The sequence below is a fragment of the Herpailurus yagouaroundi genome, unplaced genomic scaffold, assembly GCF_014898765.1.
Source record: "Herpailurus yagouaroundi ecotype Mexico unplaced genomic scaffold, PumYag 217, whole genome shotgun sequence".
Classification (NCBI taxonomy): domain Eukaryota; kingdom Metazoa; phylum Chordata; class Mammalia; order Carnivora; family Felidae; genus Herpailurus; species Herpailurus yagouaroundi.
This window is the reverse complement of record NW_024412448.1, coordinates 6522601-6547393: the sequence shown is the minus strand read 5'-3', so window position 1 is coordinate 6547393 and position 24793 is coordinate 6522601. Positions and strand designations below refer to the sequence as shown.

General features: G+C 57.0%; 1 protein-coding gene across 2 annotated transcripts in view; it reads right to left on the bottom strand.

Moving 5' to 3' along the window:
• Window positions 1–24793, bottom strand: part of TBCD (tubulin folding cofactor D) — a 160181-nt gene that overhangs the window by 1932 nt on the left and 133456 nt on the right. For both annotated transcript variants that reach the window (XM_040456753.1, XM_040456752.1), the window contains 15 exons: window positions 23707–23769; window positions 22791–22867; window positions 21114–21195; window positions 19166–19284; window positions 18587–18678; window positions 17902–18042; window positions 14912–14995; window positions 14485–14643; window positions 14273–14411; window positions 12224–12345; window positions 10061–10138; window positions 5200–5289; window positions 4798–4885; window positions 3749–3858; window positions 1521–1605 (listed from right to left, as the gene is read on the bottom strand). In XM_040456753.1, the coding sequence (XP_040312687.1) occupies window positions 1521–1605; window positions 3749–3858; window positions 4798–4885; window positions 5200–5289; window positions 10061–10138; window positions 12224–12345; window positions 14273–14411; window positions 14485–14643; window positions 14912–14995; window positions 17902–18042; window positions 18587–18678; window positions 19166–19284; window positions 21114–21195; window positions 22791–22867; window positions 23707–23769 (1529 nt within the window). The remainder of the gene's footprint in view (window positions 1–1520; window positions 1606–3748; window positions 3859–4797; window positions 4886–5199; window positions 5290–10060; window positions 10139–12223; window positions 12346–14272; window positions 14412–14484; window positions 14644–14911; window positions 14996–17901; window positions 18043–18586; window positions 18679–19165; window positions 19285–21113; window positions 21196–22790; window positions 22868–23706; window positions 23770–24793) is intronic.

Genomic DNA, 24793 nt, shown 5'->3' with positions numbered 1-24793 from the left:
CGTCTATTCTCGCCAAGCGGACCCAGAGGTTCCAAGTGACCTCGGCCGAATACCTGGCTGATTCCCTGCTGCAAACTGATGACGATTCCGCAGAGGTTTCTAAAACCCAAGGGGACTAAGAGTCAAGATGGTCTTGGAAGAATAAAACCCGAGACGGAAATGCACGAGCACCACAACGTCTCACAAGACCCACGCCCGTGTCAGCAAGACAGGCCGGTGCCGGATTACAGACAGATCGTGCAGGACAGGACCCGAGAGGACAGTCATGCATCACTTTGACCACTTTGACCACAGTGACAGCGTGGCCAGAATGGGGCTGCATGGACTGCATGTGGAAGAAGCGTCTGCTGGCCTTTCCCTGGCACCACACACAACGTAAAACAATAAAGCTCTTAAGAAACACTGAGGAGACACGGCCTTAGAACCGGTAAGACCTTCAACAGCTCCTCGAACAACAGAGCGGGACGAGATGAAGGCCGGAGCCCAGAACCCTAAGCCGCGCCCCCTGCCCCCAAGCAGATATTTGCAGATACAATCCCAGGGCCCATGCACACCACAGAGCCCAGAGACAAAAACGCTGAAGGGGACCCACAGGCCAACAACCGCAGATGGGGTGCTGGCCGCGCCCACCACCTGCACCGCACACGCAGCCCGACCGAGCACCTTCTGGAATCTGCTCACCAGCATCTCGTGCAGCAACACTCTAGCCCGGCAGCCCGCGCGGGGGCTCCACCCTTGAGCCAGGTGCCCGTTGCGTGTGTGCACAGAGCCGGACCGCACGCGCTCCCGCGTGGATGTTCTTGCTCAATAAAAGCTCGGCAGCAGCCAGGGTCCAAACCCAGGTCCGGGGGAATACAGCCAATGCGAGGGGCCAAGGAACCAGCCCCGTCCCCAGCGGTCACAGAATGTGCCGCTGCGCTCTGGCAGAGCCCACGGCCTGAGGAGACACTGACCGTGAGTCTGTCCTGATTCCCTGCAAGCACACACACGAGAGCCTAAAACCTGATGGTCACGCAGAACCTGGAGGGACAGCTCAGGGCCCTGCAACCTCAGGACACCGCAGCCACAGTGCACAGGCCAGGGGCGTGGAAACCCTGGGGTGACAGAGTCCCAGGACCAGACGTGTATCCAGGGAGGTAGTGATGGTGGAAACCGGCCCGAGGCAGCCTCCCTTCGGCCGTGACGGAGGAGCACATCTGAGAGAATGAACTAGGTCACTGACAACTCCGCTGAGGGCTGGTGGCGCAGAGGACGTGTCTGGGAGCAGTGCCCACAGGACACACCTGACACACGCCTGGTGGGGACATGCACGCAGGAGCCTGTGAGACTCCTCTCGCTTTGGGAGGAGGAGCCAGCAGAGTGTACACGGGGCAGGCGGGGTAAGGCACGCGCCCAGTAGTCAACGTGACCCAGAACGTCCCAGACTGGAGCTCGGGACAGTGGCTCCTGGGAGCTGCACTTAGAGGCCTCGTGTGGGAAGGGCCCCAGGTTCCCAGTGTGGCCGAGGGCCGCGCGGCTACCTTGGGGACCAGCTGAGGTCTGGGCACACCGAGGAGGTCACACAGGCGGTTCCGCTGGCCTCTGACGAGCGGGAGCTCCGCATCCCTGGGGAAGAAGAGGCAGGAGCAGCGTCAGCCATGGCACGGTGCTCGAGCTGGGACCTGCCTCACGTTTGAAGCTCTCAGGAGCTGCTTCCGGGTGCACAGGACCCCAGCACCTCTGCTTCGGTGGAGACCAGGGAAATCGGCAGCTGCCAAACCCTCCCTCAGGTGCGGGGGCAACTGGGGGGGGAGGTGTGGCCCCAGACGGGTGGCCCGACACGGACAGAAACGCTAAGGCCCGAGAAGGTAGGGCAGGTGGGTTTTTTGAGTTTTATTGGACTTCAAAAGCTGCTTATCACTTTAATTAAAAATAAAGATTAAAGGGCTGCCTGGGTGGCTCAAGTCGGTTGAGCGTCCGACTTTGGCTCAGGTCATGATCTTGCGGTTCATGAATTCAAGCCCCACGCTGGGCTCTGTGCTGACAGCTGGGAGCCTGGACTCTGCTTCGGATTCTGTGTCTCCCTCTCTCTCTGTTCCTTTCCTGCTCACACCCTCTCTCTCTCTCTCAAAAATAAATAAAAAACATTAAAAAAATAAAGATTAAGTTATATTTTTCTTTTGAAACAAGAAAAAATTACTTTAAAATTCTCTGGACTTTAGTCCAACACCAAGTGTGGTGGGAAAAGGGCCCCGTGCACCCCACACGGTGAGGGGGGAGGGCCGGAGCCATGGGCCGCAAGTGACCTGGAGTTGACCACGTGGCAGCACCCTCCACAGCGAGAACTCACACGCTCCCCACAGATGTTTGCAGGGCGGGCCCTGGGGACGGGGTTAGGTCAGCGGCCCGGCTGTTCAAAACGTGGGTCACCCACACCTCCCGAGCCCACATTTTCGGTTCTGGAGCTCTCATGAGCGGCTTGGCAAAGACGTTCACCAGAGTTCCCTCCTCCCCAAGATCTATGTATCCCTGAAAACCTCCAGGAAGCCCTGAAACCAGAGGCCCTGTTTTGTCCTTCACGCCCGAGCACGGGAGCCGGCCTCTGGGGCTCTGTGGACAGCTCAGCCCTCCTAGGAAGGTCACAATCTCAGGGGAAACACACGTAAGCTGGTTATGCGTGTTCTCACCTGCTGATGCGAGCGCACCAACCTTACCACCGGTGCCTCCATGGGCCACCGCCTGGCCTAAGATGGGCAGTGAGCACAGCCGTCGCCTTGTAGATGGCACGTGTGGGTGAGCATGTGCGCACGTGAGCACGCAGGGTGCCTAGAACGCAGCAGCATCCCCCACACGGCTGTTGTGACCTGTTATCTGGTGCACCCGATCAAGCCTGCGCTCACGGGCTGTGCCTTTCCCGCTCTCGGCACTGTCCACGCATCCTTCTCCATCAGCCCCGCCCCCACGTAACACACCTGCTGTCCCAACTTACCAAGTCCAAAAGCAAACGACACCTCAGGACACTGCACCTAAAACCAGCTCTGGGGCCCAGCTGTGACTTGAGGGACCCACGAGAAGCCAAAGGCCCTGGACACCCTGGGAAGGAACCGGGTATCTGGGACGAGAGGGCTGGGGAGGGGGAGGGGGAGGGGCAAGGGCAGGGGAACACCTACTCTCTGGTCTCCTTCCACCCTTTCTGATGTTTGGACACATCCACGTGTGGCCTTTGCCACCACAGCCTCCTCTGTGGGGAGCTGGGCGTGGCGGCACCTGTCCCCTTGGAGGCCCTGGCCACAGTGCTGGCACGTCCCCACAAAGGGTGAACCCCGCCCCCTGCCACTCCCCTCTTGGCACTTCTGATGCTGCAGTTCGGGGGCAGGAGGAGCCATTCCCAAAGTGACCCCGACCCCATCAGCACCCAGAGCCCATGACGCAATTACTTAACAAAAGCGGCCCAGAGAGAAATAAACAATTAGCTTCTAACCAATCAGTGATCAGAACCACCCACCTTTTCACTTTGAACATTTTCCCACCTGAACTAGAGGCACCTCCTCCCCTCCCCGTGTCCGCGGGGCCTGCCCAGCCCCCTGGGTACAAACAGGGCCACTACCTCATGGTAACGCCATCGAGGGCTGGGAGCCTCACTCTCCTCACCCCTTCAGAGGGTTTCTGGGGGACACCTCGGGGACAGGAAGGGGCGCTCTGGACATCCCTATTCACCGAGGTGCCGCACCAGGCCGGGTGGGGAGATGGGAAGGGACCTTGCACTCACCAGGCCGTGGTGCCCAGCACAGCCATGACCTCATCCAGGACGTCCTCACGCATGATGTCACCGTAGGTGAGCAGCATCTCGTACACCTGGCTGGCCGTGGTCTTCCGGATCTGGGCAGGACATAGCGCATCAGCAGGAAGACAAGGCCCATAGAACCCAAGCAGAGTGACAGAACCCTGCTCAGGGAGCAGGGACATGGGGTCAGGCACGCCCCCAGGTCGGACTGGAACCTGAGACCCATGTAGCTTGTTAAAAGGAAGAAAGTGACCTGGGGCCCTGGCCACAGCTGGACCCATGACAAGCAAGCCGCAGTGTGGGCTGCTCTGTTCCCTGCTGCCCCACAGCAGCCTTATCAGGGAGGAGCGAGGCCACACTGTTCTTACTAAAATGCATCACTAAAACCCGCCTCCTCAGGGCACCTCAGGGGCTCAGTTGGTTGAGGGTCTCTTGGTTTTTGTCTCAGGTCATGATCTCACGATTCATGGGATCGAGCCCCACATGGGGCTCTGTGATGGTCAGTCTCTCTCTCTCTCTCCCCCTCCCCCTCTCGCATGTGCACTCTCTCAAACATTAAAAAAAAAAAAAACAAAAAAAAAAACAAACCCTGCTCCTCACCCAGGAACCCACCTCCCCTGTTTTCTTCTCGAGTTGCCTGCCTGCAAAACACCTTGTGGGGCGGGTGGTCTCAGAACCCCGGGCCCACCCCCCAGGGTTCCTCAGTCGGCAGGTGGGGCAGCCTGAGAATCTGCATTTCTGGGGGGGGGTGGTGCTGCAGCCGGCCCAGTGATCCCCACTTTGAGAACCAGTGTGTCCAATACAAGCATCACTTTTGCCTCCCAGCAAAGTGGCACATTTGCATTATTTGAAGAGTGGTTTTTCAGCCGGTGGAAAATGGAACTCCCGGGACACATGAGCCGGGTGGGTCAGGCTGCAGCACCCGCCATTCATGGGGCCCCCACATGCACCCTGTGGGGTGTGAGCCCGGCGCTGCCCCCAGATACGGCTCCAGGTGCCAGCGCGTGATCGGGGAGAGCCGCAAGCACACTCACCACAGGGAACGGGTGGCAGAGCAGCAGGCACAGCTGCAGGAGCACCTTCCTCCTCACGTCGCCCGGGAACCGCACCATCCCGCAGAACCTGCGGGAGTGACGGCCCAGGTGAGCACGGCCCCGCGTCCGCCCCCACAGAACCCGGGCGAGCGTGGCCCCACGTCCAGCATCCACTGGAACAACACGGTCCGCCTCTCCAGTGTCGGGTGAATCGGGTCTGTTTCTAGGAAAACCTGCCTCCGGTGAGGACGCCCCCGAAGAGACACAGCCCCTCCCCGGAGGCCATCTGCGCTGACCCCTGAGGCCGACAGGCTGTCCACGGAAGTCGGAGCACCGACTCCAGAGTGAGTATCTCCCGCCTGACAGACCCTTTTACCGTCACAACGAGAACTGGAGACTTACACGGCGACGCTCGACCGCAGTTTCTGCACATCCTTAGACTTCTTGATTTCCTCCTTGCAAAGCGCAAGCAGCTTCCCGCCGAAGGGGTGGCTGCAAGGGAAGGACGGGACACCAGAGAGGAGCTCTCAGAGCACGCGGAGCACGGACCCACTGTGGCATCTGGTGCAGCGCTGCCCAGGTGACCAGAGGGCCGTGTCCCTCAGGGTACCACAACAGGTTACGTTAATGGGCTCCTTTACCAGCACAGGACGGACGGCCGCCTGTCCCTTTCACGCGCCTCCCCGTCTTCGCCGACGGGGGCGGGGGGCGGGGGGCAGGTGGATCCCAGGCACGCCACAAGGGAAAGAATCAGGTGCACCAGACGGTAGCACCAGCTAGTGGGGCCTCAACGCAGGACCAAGGGAAGGGATGGCCATCTCATAACCAGGCCTGGCCCCAGGGCCAAGGAGAACCAGGCAGCGGCCAGAGCATGGACACGTGTCCTACACTCTGCACAGCTGATGACAATATGGGGGATCAGGACAGCAAAGTCCCTGCCAGAGAGATCCACTCCTCTGTCTCCGGTGTGGCAGCCATGCGGGGAGGGGGAGGGGGGGGTTCTACTGCCCCTGTGCTCTCCTCCCCGGCTGCTGGGGAGACGTCCTGTCCTCAGGGACAGTGGCCCTCAGTCTCTCTCCATCAGCTGGCACCCCGACTGCCCCCTCCGCGTCCCTGTCACCCAGAGTGGTCAGTGTGCACCTCCAGCCCCTCGCCTCCACAGGCTTCTCCCCATGGCTCACCGAAATGCTCATCAGGGACCAAGTGGCCACCGTGTCAGTAGGGGCCACAGGCACGCCGTCCCCAACCTACGTGATCACCAACGACCCTGCTGTGACGTGCTCCAACTCTGCCTGCTTCCCAGAGGCTTTGCCGCCTCCTGCTCCTCGTCCTCCTCATAAAAATGCAACACCCCACGGAGCCATCAGTCCCTTCTCTGTCTACACCCGCTCCCTTGCTGATCTCCCAGTTCACACACCACCCACCGTCTTTCCACTGGGCTCCAGCCTTGAAGAGCCATCCGTCTGGGATGTAATGAGCATCTCAGACAAAACATCTGTGACCTGGACTGAACGTCTGCATCCCCCGAATTCACATGTTGAAGCTCTGATCCCCACTGTGAGGGTATTACCAGCTGGGGCCTCGGACACAATTAGGTCACGAGTCTGAGTCCCCCGATGGCATGAGTGTCTTCATGAGAACAGACACACGAGATGACCGCCCTCTGCCGCGTGAAGATAGCAGGAAGGGTCTCTCTGCAAACCAGGACCTGAATCGCTGGCACCTTGACCTCAGACCTCCTGCCTTCAGAACTGTGCGGACTGAGTGTCTGCTGTGTAAGTGGCTCTGTGGCCCCACCTGCTCTCCTGTCCCGCTGCAGTCTGTTCCCGCACACCCGCGTCTGGGCCGCGAGAGAACCTGCTGGCTTACAGCCACCTGCACAGAAGCCCCTCCCTGCCTGGACCCAGAGACCATTCTACAGGCAGCAGCTGGAGTTTCCGTAGCCTCCACTCCCAGAGGTGAGCCTGGCACCACTGGTGCGTCACAACGAAGGCATACCGACCTGCCAGAGGAGCCCGGTGTGCTGTCCCCAGCCTCCAGCTGAGAGGAGACCCAGAGCTCGGTCTCGACACAGGTATGCACCTGCCAGACCTAGAAGGCGACCCCCAGGTGGGGGAGCACCTCTCTGGGATGTGGAGCTGGGAGGGTCTGGATTGCTACCGCTGCCCTCGAGGCCTAGAAAGGGCGAACAAAGACGCCGTGGCCACAGGTTACCTGCACACGCTCGGCATCTGGACGACGAGTAAGCAGACAAATGAGAAAGCCCAACCCCCAACGCCATGGGCTGTAGAAACCAGACAGCCCAACGAGGACAGAGACCAGAAGCACACGGAAAGACCCCAACACCATGTCCAGGAGGGCAAAAAGCTGGCAGGCTGGGAAACAAACTAAAGAAAAAGCTGCATCTGAAAAATACAAAAACCGAAAATAAGAACCGCACACCTCAACTTGGCCGTTTTCTGCTTGGGTCAGAAATGTGCCAGGAGATGGGGCACCTGGGTGGCTCAGTCAGTTAAGCGTCCGACTTCAGCTCAGGTCATGATCTCGCGGCCAGTGAGTTCGAGTCCCGCATCAGGCTCTGTGCTGACAGCTCGGAGCCTGGAGCCTGCTTCAGATTCTGTGTCTCCCTCTCTCTCTGCTCCTCCCCCAATCACATGCTCTCTCTCCCTCTCTGTCTCTCAAAGATGAATAAGTGTTAAAAAAAAAAAAAAAAAAAGGAGGAGGAGGAGGAGGAGAAGAAGAAATGTGTCAGGAAAGAATCATAGGTGGAGGACAGGTCGTGGGATGCAGCGTGGCCTTGGGGGAGCTGGGGCAGGGGAGGGGCAGAGCGTCTACAGATTTTTCTAGAACACAGAAAACAAAATCACGTTTTCAAGTTTAACAAAGTTATGGCAGGACAGACAAGTATGTAATCAACAACTAGACCCATTGAATGGGCAGTGGAGATTTCTTGGAGAGAAAACTTCAAAGGAGGCAGAAAACCCAGACTGCCTCTGTCAGACTCCAGACTTACAGGCAACATCTCAAAAGCAATGGAAGTCAGAACAAGAAAGAGGTTTCGGTCCCGAAATAAAACGTCTGCCTAGAGTCCTATGTGCTCTGAAAGTAACTCGCAAACAAAATCATAAAGGATTTACTGCCAGCGGGCCTCACTAGAGGGACCTGGAAAGGAGGACCTTTGGGTAGACACGGAGCGGGGCCCGGGGCAGACACGGGAGGACACAGACGGCAGCAAGTATGTGGGTAACTTAACACAGACGTCAACCGCACAAAACTAAGTGACAACGTACCTACGATACAACACGTGATGAGCTCACATAACCCAAGGGAAGTCCATAAACATGTTAATGTCCTCAGTTTTGTGCAGGAAGAGGGCAAAACAGAGAAAGTGAGACTTTGACAGAGTGGCCACTGAAAAAACAGAAAGTGAACAGTGCTGCTGAATGATAAAAATCATTTAACTGATCAAACAGGGAGGAAGGAGGGATGCGCAGCAGGCAGGACCAGTGGAAAACATCCATAGAAGCAGCTCCGAGGCCGAATGAGCCAGTTTAACAGTCAGAGGAGGTCCGACTGAGTTTCATCCTGCTCATAAGAGATGCACCAAATTTAAGTACGTGAAGACAGGAGTCACAGAACAGAGAAAGGTACAAGTTCAAAGTCACAAGAAGCTGGTGCAGCCTGATCAGCACAAGAGCAGACACAGTATAAAACTAAGCAGCAACAGAATAACGAAACGGGCCACTGAAACACAAGCCTGAACCTACACCCGCACGCTCCAGAACAGAAGACCAGACACCCAAAGCAGAAACAGACAAAACCACCAGGGTGCCTGGGTGGCTTGGTTGTTTGAGCGTCTGACTCTTGGTCTCAACTCAGGGCATGATCTCACGGTTCATAAGTGCAAGCCCCAAATCGGGCTCCGTGCCAAGCTTGAAACCTACTTTTAAAAAAAAAAAAAAGGAGGGGCGCCTGGGTGGCTCAGTCGGTTCAGCGTCCGACTTCGGCTCAGGTCATGATCTCACGGCTCGTGAGTTCGAGCCCCGCGTCGGGCTCTGTGCTGACAGCTCAGAGCCTGGAGCCTGTTTCAGATTCTGTGTCTCCCTCTCTCTCTCTGACCCTCCCCCGTTCATGTTCTGTCTCTCTCTGTCTCAAAAATAAATAAACGTTAAAAAAAAAATTTTTTTTAAAAAAGGAAAGAACTGACAAAACTACAAAACTGCCCAGAAATAAAATGAGCCGTGTTTGTTAACGAGACACTTTCTCCTGTTTCTTTCAAAAATTTTAAGCCAGGAAAATCTGCGTTTAGGTCTCGAAACAAAACGTTCGGCAAGCCAAGTGACGCGATCCGTACAAGGACCCCGTCCCACAGCCAGGCTGGCGAGTCCCGGGTGCAGATGGCGCTGGACACCAGGGAGTCAGTGACGCAGCAAAAATGGAGGCACAGGCACCGGACTCAGCCTCCACCTGACACTAACGCCCAACGAAATTCACGTGGCTGCAGACTGCCGAGGACGGTGATCACCGAGGCCCAAGAGGCAAAGGTGAGTGCGGAGGGGACACGGTGGCAGCAGTGCCACCGAGGAGCAGAGCCGACAGCCCACAAAGGCTGTCGCCAGGAGCAAACAGAGTGGGAGACAGTGCACGTGAGAAAACGCCACTCAGGGCCCACCTGGCATGGCTCTTCCCACGTCCCTGAAACGTGCCCAGGAGGAGGAGGCTCCAGGCGACCCACAGGGCACAAAAGGCCCAGCCCAGAGGCAAAGCCCTCAAAGCCTGGGATCCAGTGGAAATCATCAGGCCCTAATGAGATACACCAGCCGCCATGACCTCGACGCCAGAGCTCGCTGGCCAGGAGCTGACCCAGGGCTGCTGTGTGTCCCTGCACTAGGGTGTCCGAAGAACCCTTGTGCACCCATCCTCTGTGCCCACACCTGGCCAGCCCCCCGCGGACCCACTCTGTCCTCCTCCGTCCGTGCGGGCCTCTCCAGCCTCAGCACCAGACCTGCCACCATGACAGCACAGACGCCTCACCTCATTAGGTCTCTTCCCACCTGGGCACCAGTGCTACCATAGGAGCCCAGCCGAGGCACAGCCCCAGCCTCACCGGAGGGCAGCCGAAGCCTCTTGATGGCACGGACCATTCCTGAATGCGCAGAAAATCACCTTCTAGGTTCTCATCTCCGGCATCTCATCGCTTCATCTCTACAAGGCGCGCTCCAAGGCTTACCTGACAGAGCGGGACCGAGCGGGGCACACTTACTTCTGCTCCACGGTGAAGAGGTCAAAGCAGCCGTTGGCCAGCATCTGGTCCAGCGTCTTCAGCAGCGGCACAGACACCCTGAGAGGAGAAGGCAAGCGCTGAGGGCCAGGCGCCAACCCCAGAGCCGACCCCATCCCAATCCAAATCCAGGCAGAACATGGTGTACGAAATGACAAACCTACTGAAGAATTCATATGGAAATGCTAAGATCAAGGAAAGCCCCAACAACTAAGGGAAGAGACAGCCGGGCTGGCACCACTTAATTTCAGCCACAAAGCTCGAGGGATTGGGGACAGCATAAACCAAAGAGCAGAGAAGTCCAGAAACAAGCTTACACGTTCACAATTTACGAAAAGATGAAAAAGCAACATCGTGGAAGGGACAGTCTTTCAACACACTGGACACTCACAGGCGGAACCAACACACGGACCCGGATCCGTCACTCATGTCACACACAGAAAGTAACCCAAAATGGACCTTACGTCTAAACATAAAACCCAAAACTAGGAGTCTTCTAGAAAACATAAGAGAAAACCTTCATGGCCTTGAGTCAGGCTAGGACTCTGCCTGACAACAAACACACCTGCAAAACCACAGGGGAGAAGCTGGAGAGCATGCAGGCACCTGCTCAGAGTCGGCCAAGGGCATGAAGGACAAGCCACCGCCCCAGAAGAGGGTGTCTGACGAAGGGTTTGTGCAGCGCAGGTGAGAAATCTCAAAACTCAAGGGGCACCTGGAGGGCTCTGTTGGATAAGCGTCCAACTTTGGCTCGGGTCACGATCTCAGGGTTCATGGGTTTGAGCCCCGTGTCGGGCTCTGTGCTGAGCATGGAGCCTGCTTGGGATTCTCTCTCTCTCTCTCTCTCTCTCTCTCTCTCTGTCTCTGTCTCTCTCTGTCTGTCTCTCTCTCTCTCTCCTACTGCCCCTCCCCCCCAATAAAAGAAAAAAAAAAGACATTATTCAGACTGAAGACCATTTGCTTTTATTTCTAGTGATGCAGTTTTCTACCAGGAGGACCCTCCCAAAGGAAAGTCAAAAGGATGCTTTTCAGCCAAAAGAAAAGTGATCACAGATTGTAAAGCCAAAATCTAAGAAGGAGCACAGAGCAAAGAAAGTGCTACATAAGTGAGAAAATCTAATTGTACAAAACAACAGTGAGTCTTGTATGACAAAATGTGAGCATTTTTAAAACAACTGAATTTTACATTTTCATTTAAAAGGTTTGGGGCACCTGGGTGGCTCAGTCGGTTGAGCATCCGACTTCGGCTCAGGTCAAGATCACACAGCCTGTGAGTTCAAGCCCCACGTCAGACTCTGTGCTGACAGCTTGGAGCCTGGAGCCTGCTTCTGATTCTGTGTCTCCCTCTCTCTACCTCCCCCACTCATGCTCTCTCTCTCTCAAAAATGGATAAACGTTAAAAAAAAAAATGTGTTTTGGAAATGCCAAACAAGCTCCAGTGACAGAAAGCAGATGAGCAGTTGCCTTGGGGCTGGGAGGGTGCAGGGCGCTTCTGGGGGATGAGCGTGTCGTGTCGTGAATGGTCTCGGGCTGCTGACAGAGTCCATCGAATTGCACCCTCCGTGTGCATTTCATGAGACGTCACTCACACTTCCAATGGCTAAACTCCCGTTTGTTTCTCACAGACAGGATGGCCTGGTGACGGCCTGTGGCCACACCGCTATAACCCACAGTTGAGAACTGAGTCCTGAACTGAGTCTGAACCCTGTCAGAGGACTTCAGGGAACACCCCATCCCAGGGTCAGGGTCCGTATCGCCTTCGTGGAAAAGCAGTTAGCAAAACAGCGTGGCAAAGATGCTCAGAAAACACATCCCCCAACTGTTGCTGTGATGTTCGGTCCTGGCGTGCAGAGACCCTGCCTACATAGTGGACGCGTCCGTGCACAGACTGGGGAGATGTCACCTCATGGAAAATCCACACTCACCCTCCCAGGCTCACAGCCTGGGTCGTCTTCACGCCCAGTGCATACAGGCGTGCTAGTTCCACTGGCGCCGTGATGGTGGTGTGGCCAGTGGAGTCCCGCGAGCTGGGGGCACCCGGGGTCCCACCTGGATCTACCTCACCGCTCCCTTGAAGTGAAATCCCAATGAGAACAATCGACACCCTGGAGGTCTGAGAACCGTCGCGAAGGCCCCGGCCCGTACCTGTCGTTCAGAAGGTTGTCCTCAAAGACCTGCAGGAGGGTCCCGCTGAAGCCCTCCAGGGCCCGCAGGTCCTTCTGGATCCCCGCCATGTACTCAAAGAGGCTCTGCGTGGAGTACCTGACCTGCAACAGCGAAAGCACTCTCGTGACGGTGACAAAACCACCGCCCCCTCGCCACCTGCCCCAGGGTCGACCTCGATGGTCACGCTGGAACATCCACTAGGGAGCCGAGGGGATGGAGCCACAGAGCACGTGGGTCTTCGAAATGTCCTGCCAGACGGGGCACAGGCAGAGACGCGGAATGAGCACTGACACGGAAATGCTTCCCCTGGGGCAGCAGCACAGACTGAGCACTAAACCTGCCACAACGACCCCAAGTTGGCCTCAGTGGAGGCTGCAGAGGGGCTCCCAGGAAGCAGGTCAGGTCAGGGGAGCAGATACTCAGACACCCTCCCCACGGACCCCAATGGACTAGCAGAAGGAATTGACACAGAGCTGGTCCCGTGCACAGTGACCAACGTGGATGCGGACACAGCCGGCAGCGGGCACAGCAGGGATCCAGGTGCCCTGCAGCCAACCGGCAGCTGGAGGCTGGCGCCCAGGAGACCCTGCTCCTACCAAGCCCTGCGACACTGCCCACAGCGGCAAAGGCAGCGCCCCCCCCCCCCACCCAGACCGGCGTCACACGCCTCCACGCACAGACCCAGGATAGTGAGTCACTGGCAATGAGTCAACAAGAGGAAGCGAGCGGACTCAGGCCCCACCTAAGAGCGCAGGTACCGTAACTATGAGATGAGGGACATGGAGATGCTATCGGTTACCTGTCAGGGAAAACACAATTACAGGGATAAGCCCACAGTGCAAAAGCACAAGAGGGGGGCGCCCGGGGGGCTCAGTTGGTGGAGCCTCCGACTCTCAATTTCGGCTCAGGTCACACACTATCTCACAGTTCATGGGATCAAGCCCTGCATCGGGCTCTGCACTGGCAGCATGGAGCCTGCTTAGGACTCTCTCCCCCTCCCTCCCTCCCTCCCTCTCTCTCTCTCTCTGCCCCTCCCCTGCTTGCTGTCTCTCAAAATACATAAAAGTAAACTTAAAAAATAAAAAGCTGCAGAACACAATAGCACCTGGAAAAGAAGTCTGAAAACCAGGGAGGACAGAGCATAGGTGGAAATGTGGGGCGTGGAAACCCTGAACGAGAACGAGGAGGGCAGAGAACGTTCCAGAGGAGATGGGAACCGTGAACACACCACTGGGCGGACAAGGAATTCCCACAGATCACAGGTGGGAGCGTCAGAGGGCAGCTGCCGAGCACCAAGCGGGGCTGGGCGGCGGGCGGCACCACCAGACGGGGCTCCCGCGGCAGCAGCCCCCGAGGGCAAGGGCAGATGACAGAAGATGCACGGCCGTCCCCGTGGAAGCCTGCGTGTGACCGCGCAGGGGAGGACACGTGCCCCCCCGCCCCCGACACTGCTTCTGGGTCCAGTGGAGACTGTGTTAAGGGACCGCATGACTGCTACACCAGCAGGAAGGACAGCAGGTGACGGAAAACGCACCCAACAGACCAAACCTATCCAGGAAAGACAGCGCGAAGAAGACAGACGAAGACAAAGAGGGTCAAGCAGCAGCTGGCAAGTGAAGTCCACGTGTGCCAACAAGCCCAGAGAGCACAAAACCACACTGTTCTGTGTTGCCTGTGGCGAGATGCCACGCGCACAGAAGCTCCCCGCAGTGTTCCTCGTAATTCCGTACTCTTCCTAGTGGGCACACCGGCCCACTCTTGTGAGAGGTTAATGCCACCCTTGGGGGTCCTGCCCTGGAAACCCAAGGCCAGGGGAAGGGGTGGACCCTTGACCCCACTTTGACCCCCAAAGCGGGAAAAAAACAGCACACAAGGCGACAGCAGGCCTCCCAGAATGCACCTCTCAGCCTCCGGCTGCCACCCGAAAAGGCGCCAGACACCGTGTGTGCCCATTCGAACCTCCCACACTGCCCCAGCCCCCGGGCAGACGCCTCCCACAACCGTGGACCTGGGAAGAGGCCTCCTTACCGTGGACTCCGTCAAGCCGCCCACAGACACGGCCAGCCCCAGCAGGACGTGGTAGCGGTAGGCAGGCAGCCCCAGGAGCTGGGTGACGAGAGGGAAGGCCTGGGACGGCGCATTCCAGTTCACAGAGGCCATGTCGGACCTGCAGACAGTGAGCCGACAAGCTGGAGGGTCGCCCGTGCCCACTGGGGGTCGGGGATCCCGGCCTCCCGTACCTGGGGAAGAGCTTTTCCAGCTCTTCTCGATGGGGCACGTGGGGGACAGGGGAGCCACCAGAATGCAGCAGGGCCATGAACACGCGGGCGGCGTGTGCGCGGACCCGGTCGATCTTCTCACTTGCCTGCTGGGCCACGCAACACATGACCTGCTGACAGCTGCAAACCAAGAGCAAGGCCGTTAGCCCCGTGTGAGCCCAGGGCACCACCCAGAGCAACCCCACAAGCACGGCAGCCACCGCAGCAGACCTGACACCTCAGAGGCCTGAGCACCAGGTCTTGGGTCGAAGCGGTGAGCTGGGGTGGGGTGGGGTGGGGTGGGGTGGGGTGGGTGGGAGGGAAGGGAGGCCCAAGAGACCCCGGCCGCACCCCTGATGCAGGCACCCACCCGCAGGCCGGACCCAACCCCCACACAGGGGGCACTCACACAGTGGCCTCGATCAGTTCTGGCTGTTCCCTCGCCACCAGGAGCATCAGGTCCAACAGACTGGTCATAGCGGCCTCACGGACCCTGCAGGGACAACGATGCAGTGAAGAGCCCAGGCGCCATGTGACCTGTCGGCCACACACCCTCAACCAGAGCGAGTTTCAGAGACTGACCATCGCTTCAGTAAGAAACATCCACCAAACCCAGTACAGGCAGCTGACAACAGCGCTTTCTCCACGCTCCACCAGCAAGGATGCGCGTTTGACGCCCGAAGGCAGATGCCACGTCCCCAGTGTGCGCACAAACACCATGACTCTACCCCAAAACCGGCACAGAAACGTCGGGACAGACGTGTGCAGCGGGTGACCGGAATGTCACTCTCTGCTCTCACAGACTCACTCCACATTCACTCACGCTGAAGAAAACGAAGCTTCCACGCCGTGAAAACCTGAGCCTGTAGCATCACTGACCGACCCAGGGTGAAAGCGGCACTTCAGACTGGGGACACAGCTGAGCAGCAGGGACCACAGACCTGCCCTCTCCGACAGACGGAGGTCCTGGCCCACGGGAGCCTGGCGGACGAACCGAGCGCAGGTGTGGGGCGCTCAAGGCACAAGTTGGCCTTGAGGGGGCTCACAGGAGCTGGGCAGACTGTCCCTGGGGCAAGGCTGCCAACCAGATGCTGCTCAGGACCCAATACACAGACGCCAAGGGTGGGCAGGGCATGGGGGACGGGAGGCCTGAGCGTCCCCATGGACCCCCAGTGTCTGTGGGCACAGCACTCACAGGAGAGGTGGTGGGGATGCACAGAAGACAAACCCAAAGCTGCACACGCCCCCGGGGCCTCACCAGCTCCTGGCAGGGCAAGCACGGGCCAGGGTCCCAAATGCCGGGCCTGGGCAGCTGGGAGGCCACACAGCCACGACCCGACTGCTTGCTGAAGGCATCAGGCAATCTGCACCCACACCGCAGGCCTGACGGATGGAACCTTCGTGATCCCTGCAGGGAAGTGCATTCCCAAAGCCTCCACAATTCTGAACGTACAATTTCTGGATAGAATGAACACCACAAGGAATAGACAGAAAAGCAAAAAAAGACCAGGTGTTAAAATAGCAAAAGACGACAAAAGAAACAGATGCAGGGTTGCCGCAGGAACCACCGCGAGGGACGTGCTGAAGGAACAGAGATAGAAAAAATAAACGAACACTGGAGACTTTCTACTGAGAGTAGGAATCTCTGAGAAAGGACCAAACGTCACTGGGCTCTGACACGCGCTCCCCAATGGTGGGCCCTCGGGAAGGACACGAGTACCCGTGTGCACAGCCCACCCGAGCTTCCTCCTCACAGACGTCAGCGTCTGTACCACTGAGGGACCCATGACAACCCACCATCCTTCTAGCTTGAACTGTGAGGAGTCAGGATGACCAGGGCCACGTGAGGTGACAGATGGGCCCTTACAGGGGTCACCACGCCCATGCAGGAGCGAGATGGAGACCACAGTTCTGTACTCAGTCCAGGCCCACTGGCCACAAAAAAGCCATTAGCACCCTCGGGAGGGGTGAAGGAACCCGTCCCCACAGCAAACCGCCCAGAGCCAGAATCTGCTCCAAAACCACACGCGCCCCCGCCCCCCACAAAGCAGCAGGAGGAAGGACCCACTCTCCAAGGCGCACAAGTGAGCCCAGGCTGGGGTCAGATCGTCATCACTGACACAGACCCCGATGGGTGCAGCCCCGTGGCCCTCGTCCCACAGGGACAGAGAAGTACAGGGGTTGGGGCTTTGCTGTTGCAGGGGCCACAAGGCAGCTGTCTGGCCTCCCCAAGGACACAGGAATTAGGGAGGTGCCTGCATCTACGAGGACATATCAAGGCTGTCAGGAGCCCACGCGAGTCGTGTCCCTAACACCATTGGAGGCTGAGAAGGAGGGAAGGGAAGCAGCCCGTGGGGCGAGGGAACATCCTGACAGATGAAAAGGCGGAAAGGTCGGCAGACACAGAAAGTGGGGAAGAGACCAAAAGGAACCTGTAATGATACGACACAGATTCGAATGTCACCAGGTGAGCCGGAGGGCAGCATGGACGTGACACAGGAAAGAGCCAATGAACCTGAACATAAATTAGCAGAGTTTACACAACTGAAGAGGAAAAAACTGAAAAAAAGGAGTGGAGCTTCAGGGCTCGCAGTGGAGGGTCTCAGGGGAGATGTAAAAAATGTGGCCAAAACCTTGTCGGATTTGGGAAAACATGTTCGTTTCCTTTTTTCTTCTTTTGAGCTTTAACATAAAGCTCAACTTCTGTTTGCGTCGTAATAAAAGTGACTCCGTGGATGCCAGCGACACCCCCACCGCGGCCAGCCCCTACCACGGGAACGGGAGACAGAACGGGAGACAGAAGTCGTGCAAGCAGCTCTCAGCTCTGCCGGTCAAAGGGCAAGACGGTCTGGTCTTCACAGCAGACAGAAAAGCAGCCTGAGATGCTGGAAAGGCGACAGCTACTGACGTAAGAACAGACACGACACAAAGACACAGAGCGCCACGGCCACAGCCTTCTCACGGCTCAGGCTGCAACAGGGTGTTGGGGGCTTCCTCGCGGGCACAGTTGCACCGGTTTCCTCCTGGTTTCCTGTTTCCCGGCACAAGGAGCCGAGGTCCACAGTGCCCAGCTCCTTCCTCCTCCAAAGTAGTCTGGCCCCTTCTTGCCCTAAATGGCTACGCTGGGGGCTCCGTTTGTGTGAACTTTCTCAAGAGAGAACTGGAAAGCCGACCACAGGGGCTGGGACGAGGAAGCGACATCAGCGTCCGTGTTACAACTTCGTGCTTTTCAGAGAAGAGAGGAACGCAGCGGAGAGCCAGGCCCGCAGATGCTGTGCTGTCCCAGGAACACACGACCGGGCAAGGACCGTGAACAGGAGACGCTGGACATAGCCCCGTCCACCCGCAAAGCTACTCCCGCCAGGACGAGCAGAGGGCCCGGCGCGCCTGCCACCTTACCATGCGCCCACGTCCCCACGGCTGTCGGTGGTGTAGTCGCGCAGACAGCCCAGCAGCGTGCGGTAAATCTGAGAGACGTTCGCTTCACATACAACTTCGTCTGGGGCCCCTCCTGCCCTCACGCCAACCGTCTGGCAAACCCTGAAATTAAAAACATGTGAAATATGGCAAGTGTCTGAGGCCCCATCTTTCCCAACAGGAAATGCTCGGAACAGGACAACCTCAGACGTAGACGCAGAATTCCAGAGCTTCTTCCTTGCTGGCACACGGCGAATGACACCTTTCCCCCAAAATCACATTTCCCAACGTTTGACCTGTGCCCCCTGGCCCCCCGCCCTCCATCCTGACAAGAAGAAAGGAGTAGTGTCATGCAGAGCAGGAGAGAATCTGGACGAGAGAGGAGAGCACGTCCTGGCGTGTGTGCACATGTGGCCGGCACCACAGACCGCTCCACACAGCACTTCCAGACTCCAGCTAAGGCTCACGCCCCAGTTGCGAGCTGGCCTGCTGTTCCTAAAGCACAGAAGGTTAACATTCACCAAAGCGACAACCAGCGAGAAAATAAAAAGTTACAATGTTGCTTCAAAGTAGAGTCATGGTGCGATAGTGGGCTCTCTGGAGCCCTCAGTGTTTGGTCGCTGGCGCAGGAGAGGGCAGAGACTTGGGGGCCAGCCCGGGGACCCACCTCGAGATCGCCTTCAAGGCATCCCGCCTGGATTCAGCAAAGCTCACATCCTCGGGACGAATGAGGGTCACAGCTCCCAGGCCTGCCAGCACCTGAAAGATGGTAACCAGTTACCGACAGAACGTGCCCCGGGCAGACCACCTCCGCAGGGCGCCCCCAGTGCCACCTTTCCATCCCATGGCCCAGGGCTGGACATTGTGACCAATGATCAGTTGACTCAGTATCTCGATCTACTACTTCTCCAAGGGCCGTTAGGTCCTGAGAGCCGGGTACCTGAGTTTTAGGAGGTCCGTGCAGTGCCTCCAACCCCAAGGCATCTGGGGCAGGAGGAAGAGGACACAGCACACGTCTAAAGGCAAGTGTGTTTCCACAGACACAGCAACAGCTTCCCTCCATCGGACTAGCACTCAGCCCCTCCACGTCCCTCCGGTCACATGAGACCATCCACCAGGCACCCTGAAGAGTAGCACCCTGCTGCCGTCCTCACAGCCACTCACCTGGACGGGTGTGGATTTGTGGTGGGATCCTGCCTGGCCCCTCCCCCAGCAGGCCCACCTCGCAGGGCTCGGGGCACCTCACCTGCTGCAGCCGGCCGCTCAGGAGGAAGCATGGGAGGGCACCCAGAGCCAGCGAGAAGCCGCAGCGGGTCAGCTCCTCTGGGCTCTGCAGGTCAGCAAGATACTGCCGGGTCAGCTCCTCTGAAAGAAAGTGACAACAGGGCCGCTGCCTTCCTTCCTGAACACACGCTCCTTAAGACCTCAGAAATGTGCGAGGCAGCAGTGAGAAAACTGGACGAGCCCCGCCAGCTTCTGGAGCAGATGTACTTTAGCAGTAGCTCAGATCAAAACAGACTTGAGACTTTTTATTAGGCGATTTTAATACATGATTTCACTCTTAGGGGAATAAATCCAGGAGGGGTCAGGAATGCATGATGCATGATGGCGCCTGGGTGGCTCAGGCGGTTAAGCATCTGACCTTGGGTAAGGTCATGATCTCATGGTTTGTGGGTTCGAGCCCCGCGTCAGGCTCTGTGCCGCTTTGGATACTCTGCCCCTCCCCTGCTTGTGCTTTCTCTCTCTCTCAAAATAAAAACAAAATCTTAAAAAAAAATAAAATCTTAAAAAAAATAAAATAAAATCGTAAAAAAAAATAGAACCAGTGCAGTCCTATTCACTCCGAAAATGAATGCTCACAGTGGATGTGATGCCCCCCTCACGAGCGAGACAGGCCCCGCGGACGGTGAGTTTGTAGGGGCAGAAGCCACCAGTGTGGCTGGGTGACAGCACCGCGTGAGCAGACAGACTCTCCTCAGACAAGAGGGCCGCAGTCAGGGACAGAAGAGGGGACAGGGACACAGGACGCAAAGCAGACTCAGGTGACAGTGGGGGGGCCGGGCTGGCGTGCACCAACACAGCTCTGCACACCCCAATCCATCTGAGCACCATGACAGATTCCTGTCCTCACTGCTTAGACTTCAACAAACACGACCATCGAGACACGTGCACGGAAACCTCAAGGGCCTGCGTCAGGACGGAGGAGTGCCGCCGGAACCGCCAGGGCGTGACCACGGCCGCCTGGCAGCGCTGGCTGGGATCTCCGCACCCGGAAGGTTACTCCAGAGCACCGCCCACTCCTCCCATGTGCACAAGGCCATACCGTGAATCGTGACATTATCGTCCCTTTTTTTAAAATTAGACTAAATATAAAATGTTACTCTTTATGTGAAACTGTGGTCAAGGGACAAATGTCATAAACTTGGAAAGCCGGTCAGAAGATCCCATTACAGAATATTTTCTTATTTTTGAGAAAAATCACAGAAAGTAGATTTAGACTATCGCACGCATGGTTTTTACCCATTTAACGTAACTTAGAAGAGTGCTTCCTGTACTGCTCAAGAGACGGTCTTGCCACTTCGGTAACACTGTGTAAGCGATGCCGCACGCAGGGCACCACGGCAGGTCAGCGTGAAGCGTCTCCACACCTCCACGCAGTCCAGATCCCAAAGGCACCCGTGATGTGCCAGACAAACCACCACGAGGGGGGTTCCGGGAAACCCTCCAGACAAGAGAGGAAGGGGCCAAGGAACAAGCACCAAGGCAAACAAACAAAATGGAACAGAAATGGGAGGTCCCGTGGGAGGACAGAGCAGGAAGGTGCTCCATCCAGGTACAAAGGGAACCTCCAAGCCGGCGGGGGGGGGGCGGCAGTTTACTTCAAAATGTCATTCAGGCAAATGCTGCTGACGTAAGTGTGGGTTCTGTGCGTGAGCATCACGCTCGTTGGTGCTGGGTGAGGGGAATGCCCACGTGCCAGGCACACACCCATCTAGAGACAGACCAACGCCTCCAGATGCCCCATGAACCCCATGGGTCCACGAGAGCCCCCCCCCCCCCCAGCGGCCATCACCATCTCCGCCCTCCCCAGCTCCAGCCCCAGCTCCCCAAACCCGTCCACCCTGCAGCAGGGGGCAGCGCTCCACGCCCTGCACGCCCACGCTTCCTGCAGGAAGCCCCTGTGGCCCACTCACCCTGCCTAGCGGGATCTGCCTCCCCAGCCTCCCGGGCGTAGTACTCGCGGCAGAGTGCAGCCAGGGCCGAGACGGCTGCTTCCTGAAACAGAGCAGTACGTGAGTACCCAGTGCCCCCGTACCCCCCGCCCCTCCCCCGGTGCCCCCCAGTAAGTCTGAAACAAACAGAAACTGAGTCAAGTACCCCTTTCTAGCCCATCTGCTGGTCGTCGCCAGATACAATTAGAACTTAAATGTTTTCTGCAACTAACAACCTGAATGGAAACGTGATTTCTTCCATACAATGCAAGTGTCTTCGGATACAAACAGTTAATAATAAAATGGGGCACTTTTTCTTTCCCAGCAGAATTAAGGGCGAAGCGTGTGTTACACACACAGGAGTAGTGTACAAGTATCGTTTGGAGAGGCGCCGTGGGGCCGGGGTGGAGGGGGAGTGAGTGGGAGCCAACAGCAGCCATGGGCCCCGGGGTCCCCGGCACACCTCCGCTCCCCACAGGAGGAACGTGAGCTCAAGGTAAGCTTCTCAGGGTCAGACAGACAGCAAAGGGTGAATGCTGGATTCCTATTTTCTTTCCTGCTGCTCCCCCACACCAGGGAGCTGAGTCCAACAGAGCAGCCCTGGAGAGACACGCCAGAGGCCACACAGGAAGGGCCATGGGCACAGGGATGGACCACACGAGGCAGCACCACACCGAGGGGTCATCTGTGCAAACTGCCACAATCACCGCTGGTGTGACTCCATTGTGGGAACAGTCTTCAAAGGAAATTTTGAGGCCCTGACTGTGAAACATTTGAATTCAGCTAGTAAAACTGTATGTGGATTCTATAGAATGATAAAGTGCCTTTAAAATAAAAGGGTCAGGAGCTCCTGGGTGACTCAGTAAGTTGAGCATCCGACTTCAGCTCAGGTCATGATCTCATGGCCCATGAGTTCGAGCCCTCGGTCGGGCTCAGTGCTGACAGCTCGGAGCCTGGAGCCTGCTTCGGATTCTGTGTCTCCCTCTCTCTCTGCCCCTCCCGCGCTCATGCTCTGTCTCTCTCTCAAAAATAAACATAAAAAAGTAAAAAAGGATACATAGGAGGCTAGAGCATTAATCATACAGGAGACCAATACGGACTTCCATTTCTCCACCCTCAATCCCAAAGCCCCTCCACACCCACTCTAGAACTTCTGTGACAGCTCTGCCAGCCCAAAGTCACCTGTCCCAGGAAAGGGCAGCAGCACATGGGCCACCGGACACACACACCCTGTCCTCACTCAAGACAACCAATGCATGCAGGCAGGGACCCTGGACCGAGGTTCCCACATGCACCTGGGCGTCCCAGCAGAGTCTAGCCTTACCACCCCGCAAACCAATAGGACACAGAACGCAACTGAGCAAGTAATTAGTACGCATAAACAGAAGGAATGTGCAGAAGGTGAATCTAATTAAGCCAGAAATGCTAACAAAAAATTTAAATATTCTGGTCATCGTTGGCTACATTAGTTTTCCTGATTATAAATTATACAGACAATACCATCTAGAATTCCAAACAGAACTATGGCATTTATCAATTATCACGTTAGTGTATAAAAGGGACTCACAACCCACACCGTCCTTTGAAACAAACACTAGGAAAAAAATTAATGTCACTTTCCATACAATGGAACAGCCACAGAAATCTTGCTTACCATACCTTGATCTGTTGTCTAGAAGGAGTTGAAATAAGATGGAGATTTCTCAAAGTGTCATCTATCAGCCACTGCCAACCATCTGTCAAACAAAGACAATCATTTTACCCAATTAGGAACATTTAGATGAAATTAAAAACAACAGATCTACCTCATAAAGTGTATGGTAACCCTTCAAGATGAATCTGGAGAAAATCTGAGGTAAACATTACCCAGGCTGCACAAAATTCCAAGGGCCCTCTCCATTCAGAGGGAGAGAGCCTTCCTTTGGCTGCAGAAATGTTAACTGTTACCATGGGAAATTTTTGCTCTTTTAATACTGCAAGGTGGTGGCTTCCAGCACCTCTCTCTCAAGCAATGCAACCCCCAAACCCACACGGATGATTACCCAAACATTCAACTCAACTAGACCCCACACTGAGCGAGGAATGCTAAATGTATCCAACCTTCTTTGCAGGGCAGCACAGGGCAAGGAACCCATGAGACTGCAAAGAAAAAAGGCGGCCTGGGAGGTGACCCCAAAGCCCCTTCCTTACTGCCCCTCTGTGGCCAGATGCCACAGAACACGGAGGACGCCAGGCCTGCACAGCAGCCCGGCCACTGCTCCACCACAGCTGGTCCCCAACACCCCTGCCCGCACCCGGTCCGGGTGAGGAGCTGAGAAGGCCTGGTACTGCCAAGTCCCGGCTCAGGGGAAGGAGGCCCACTGATCTCTCAGAAGACAAGGGAGAGATTCTCCCTCTTTCTGAGGGCACAGCGTGCGGGGATTCTCATTACTTACAATGGGTCCTCACAGCAATTTCGAAAATGGGCATTCTGAGATCATGAAACATCCTAGCCGGCTCACTTCTACCTTTTAATTTGGAATAGTTCTGGCCGAAAGTGCTACCATGTGAGTCAATGAAGAAGAAAAGCACTTACCAATGATGGCGTCACCTCTAAAAGGCATCTTAGAAAGGGACAGGTTCTCAATCAGAACGCACACTAAGAAGAAAAAGGACAAATACAACGTCATTTCTCCAGAAATGCCCATCGCAGCGCCCGCCCGGCCCTGAATGCCCAGACGCTCTGGACACATCAGTGCTGGCGTCCGGCTGGCCCGCGGGGGCCCTGGCGCCTCCTCACCTGTACGGCCTCGGAGAACCTGCTCCAGACGCGGCCAGGCCTGCACAGGGCACTGCAGCCGACAACCCCACAGCTTACAGGCCTGACCCCAACCCGAAGCCCCAGGGCCAACTCTCAGTTCAGAGGACGCATGTGCTAACGGGGCCATCGATAACCTACGAGTTACGAGGAGCTGTGGCATCTGAGATGCAGCTCCCACAGGAGGAAGGGGGCCCCAAGAACGGAGCAAGCACTTGGGGACACAAGGCCCACACAGTCGTGCCAGATACCACCAGCCGGAGCAGCCACACAGGATGCCCCAGACCAAAGGTGAGCCTGTCCCCCTCCTCACAGCTCCTGACTCCCACTACCCGTGACCAGGAACGAGGTCCCACCCAGCTACGGGGGCTCCCTGGCCACCAGCACAGACTCCAGCCACCACCCTGCTTTTCTCTCTAATGAGGCAACCAACGGCCGGAGACCTCACACCACTGTGAGCAGACGTGTGGTGCTCTGTACTCGGGACACGAAATTAGTCGTTCAGGATCTCTCCCGACGGGCTGAGTGCTCCCTCCGGTTCTCGGCCACTGCACACGAGGTCGCCACAACACGCCTGTAGACACGGACTGCCCACCTGCCCTTACACAGCTCTGTGTGCGGAGCCCCCCGTGGTGGCACCCGGGTTGCAGGAACGTACACACTTCTAATGGCAAGAGACACCGCCCGAGGGCAGAGTGGAAAGCCTGTGACAGCTCACGCTCCAGGGGCTAGAGCCACCCGGAAAAAGAATTCCGCTGTCCTCTAGGCACCTGTCAGCAGCATGGGGGCCACCACATGTGCGCTCACGGGGAGCGTCCGTGTATCTGCTCCGGCAATTTGAAAAGATCTTTCACTGTAGTCCAGG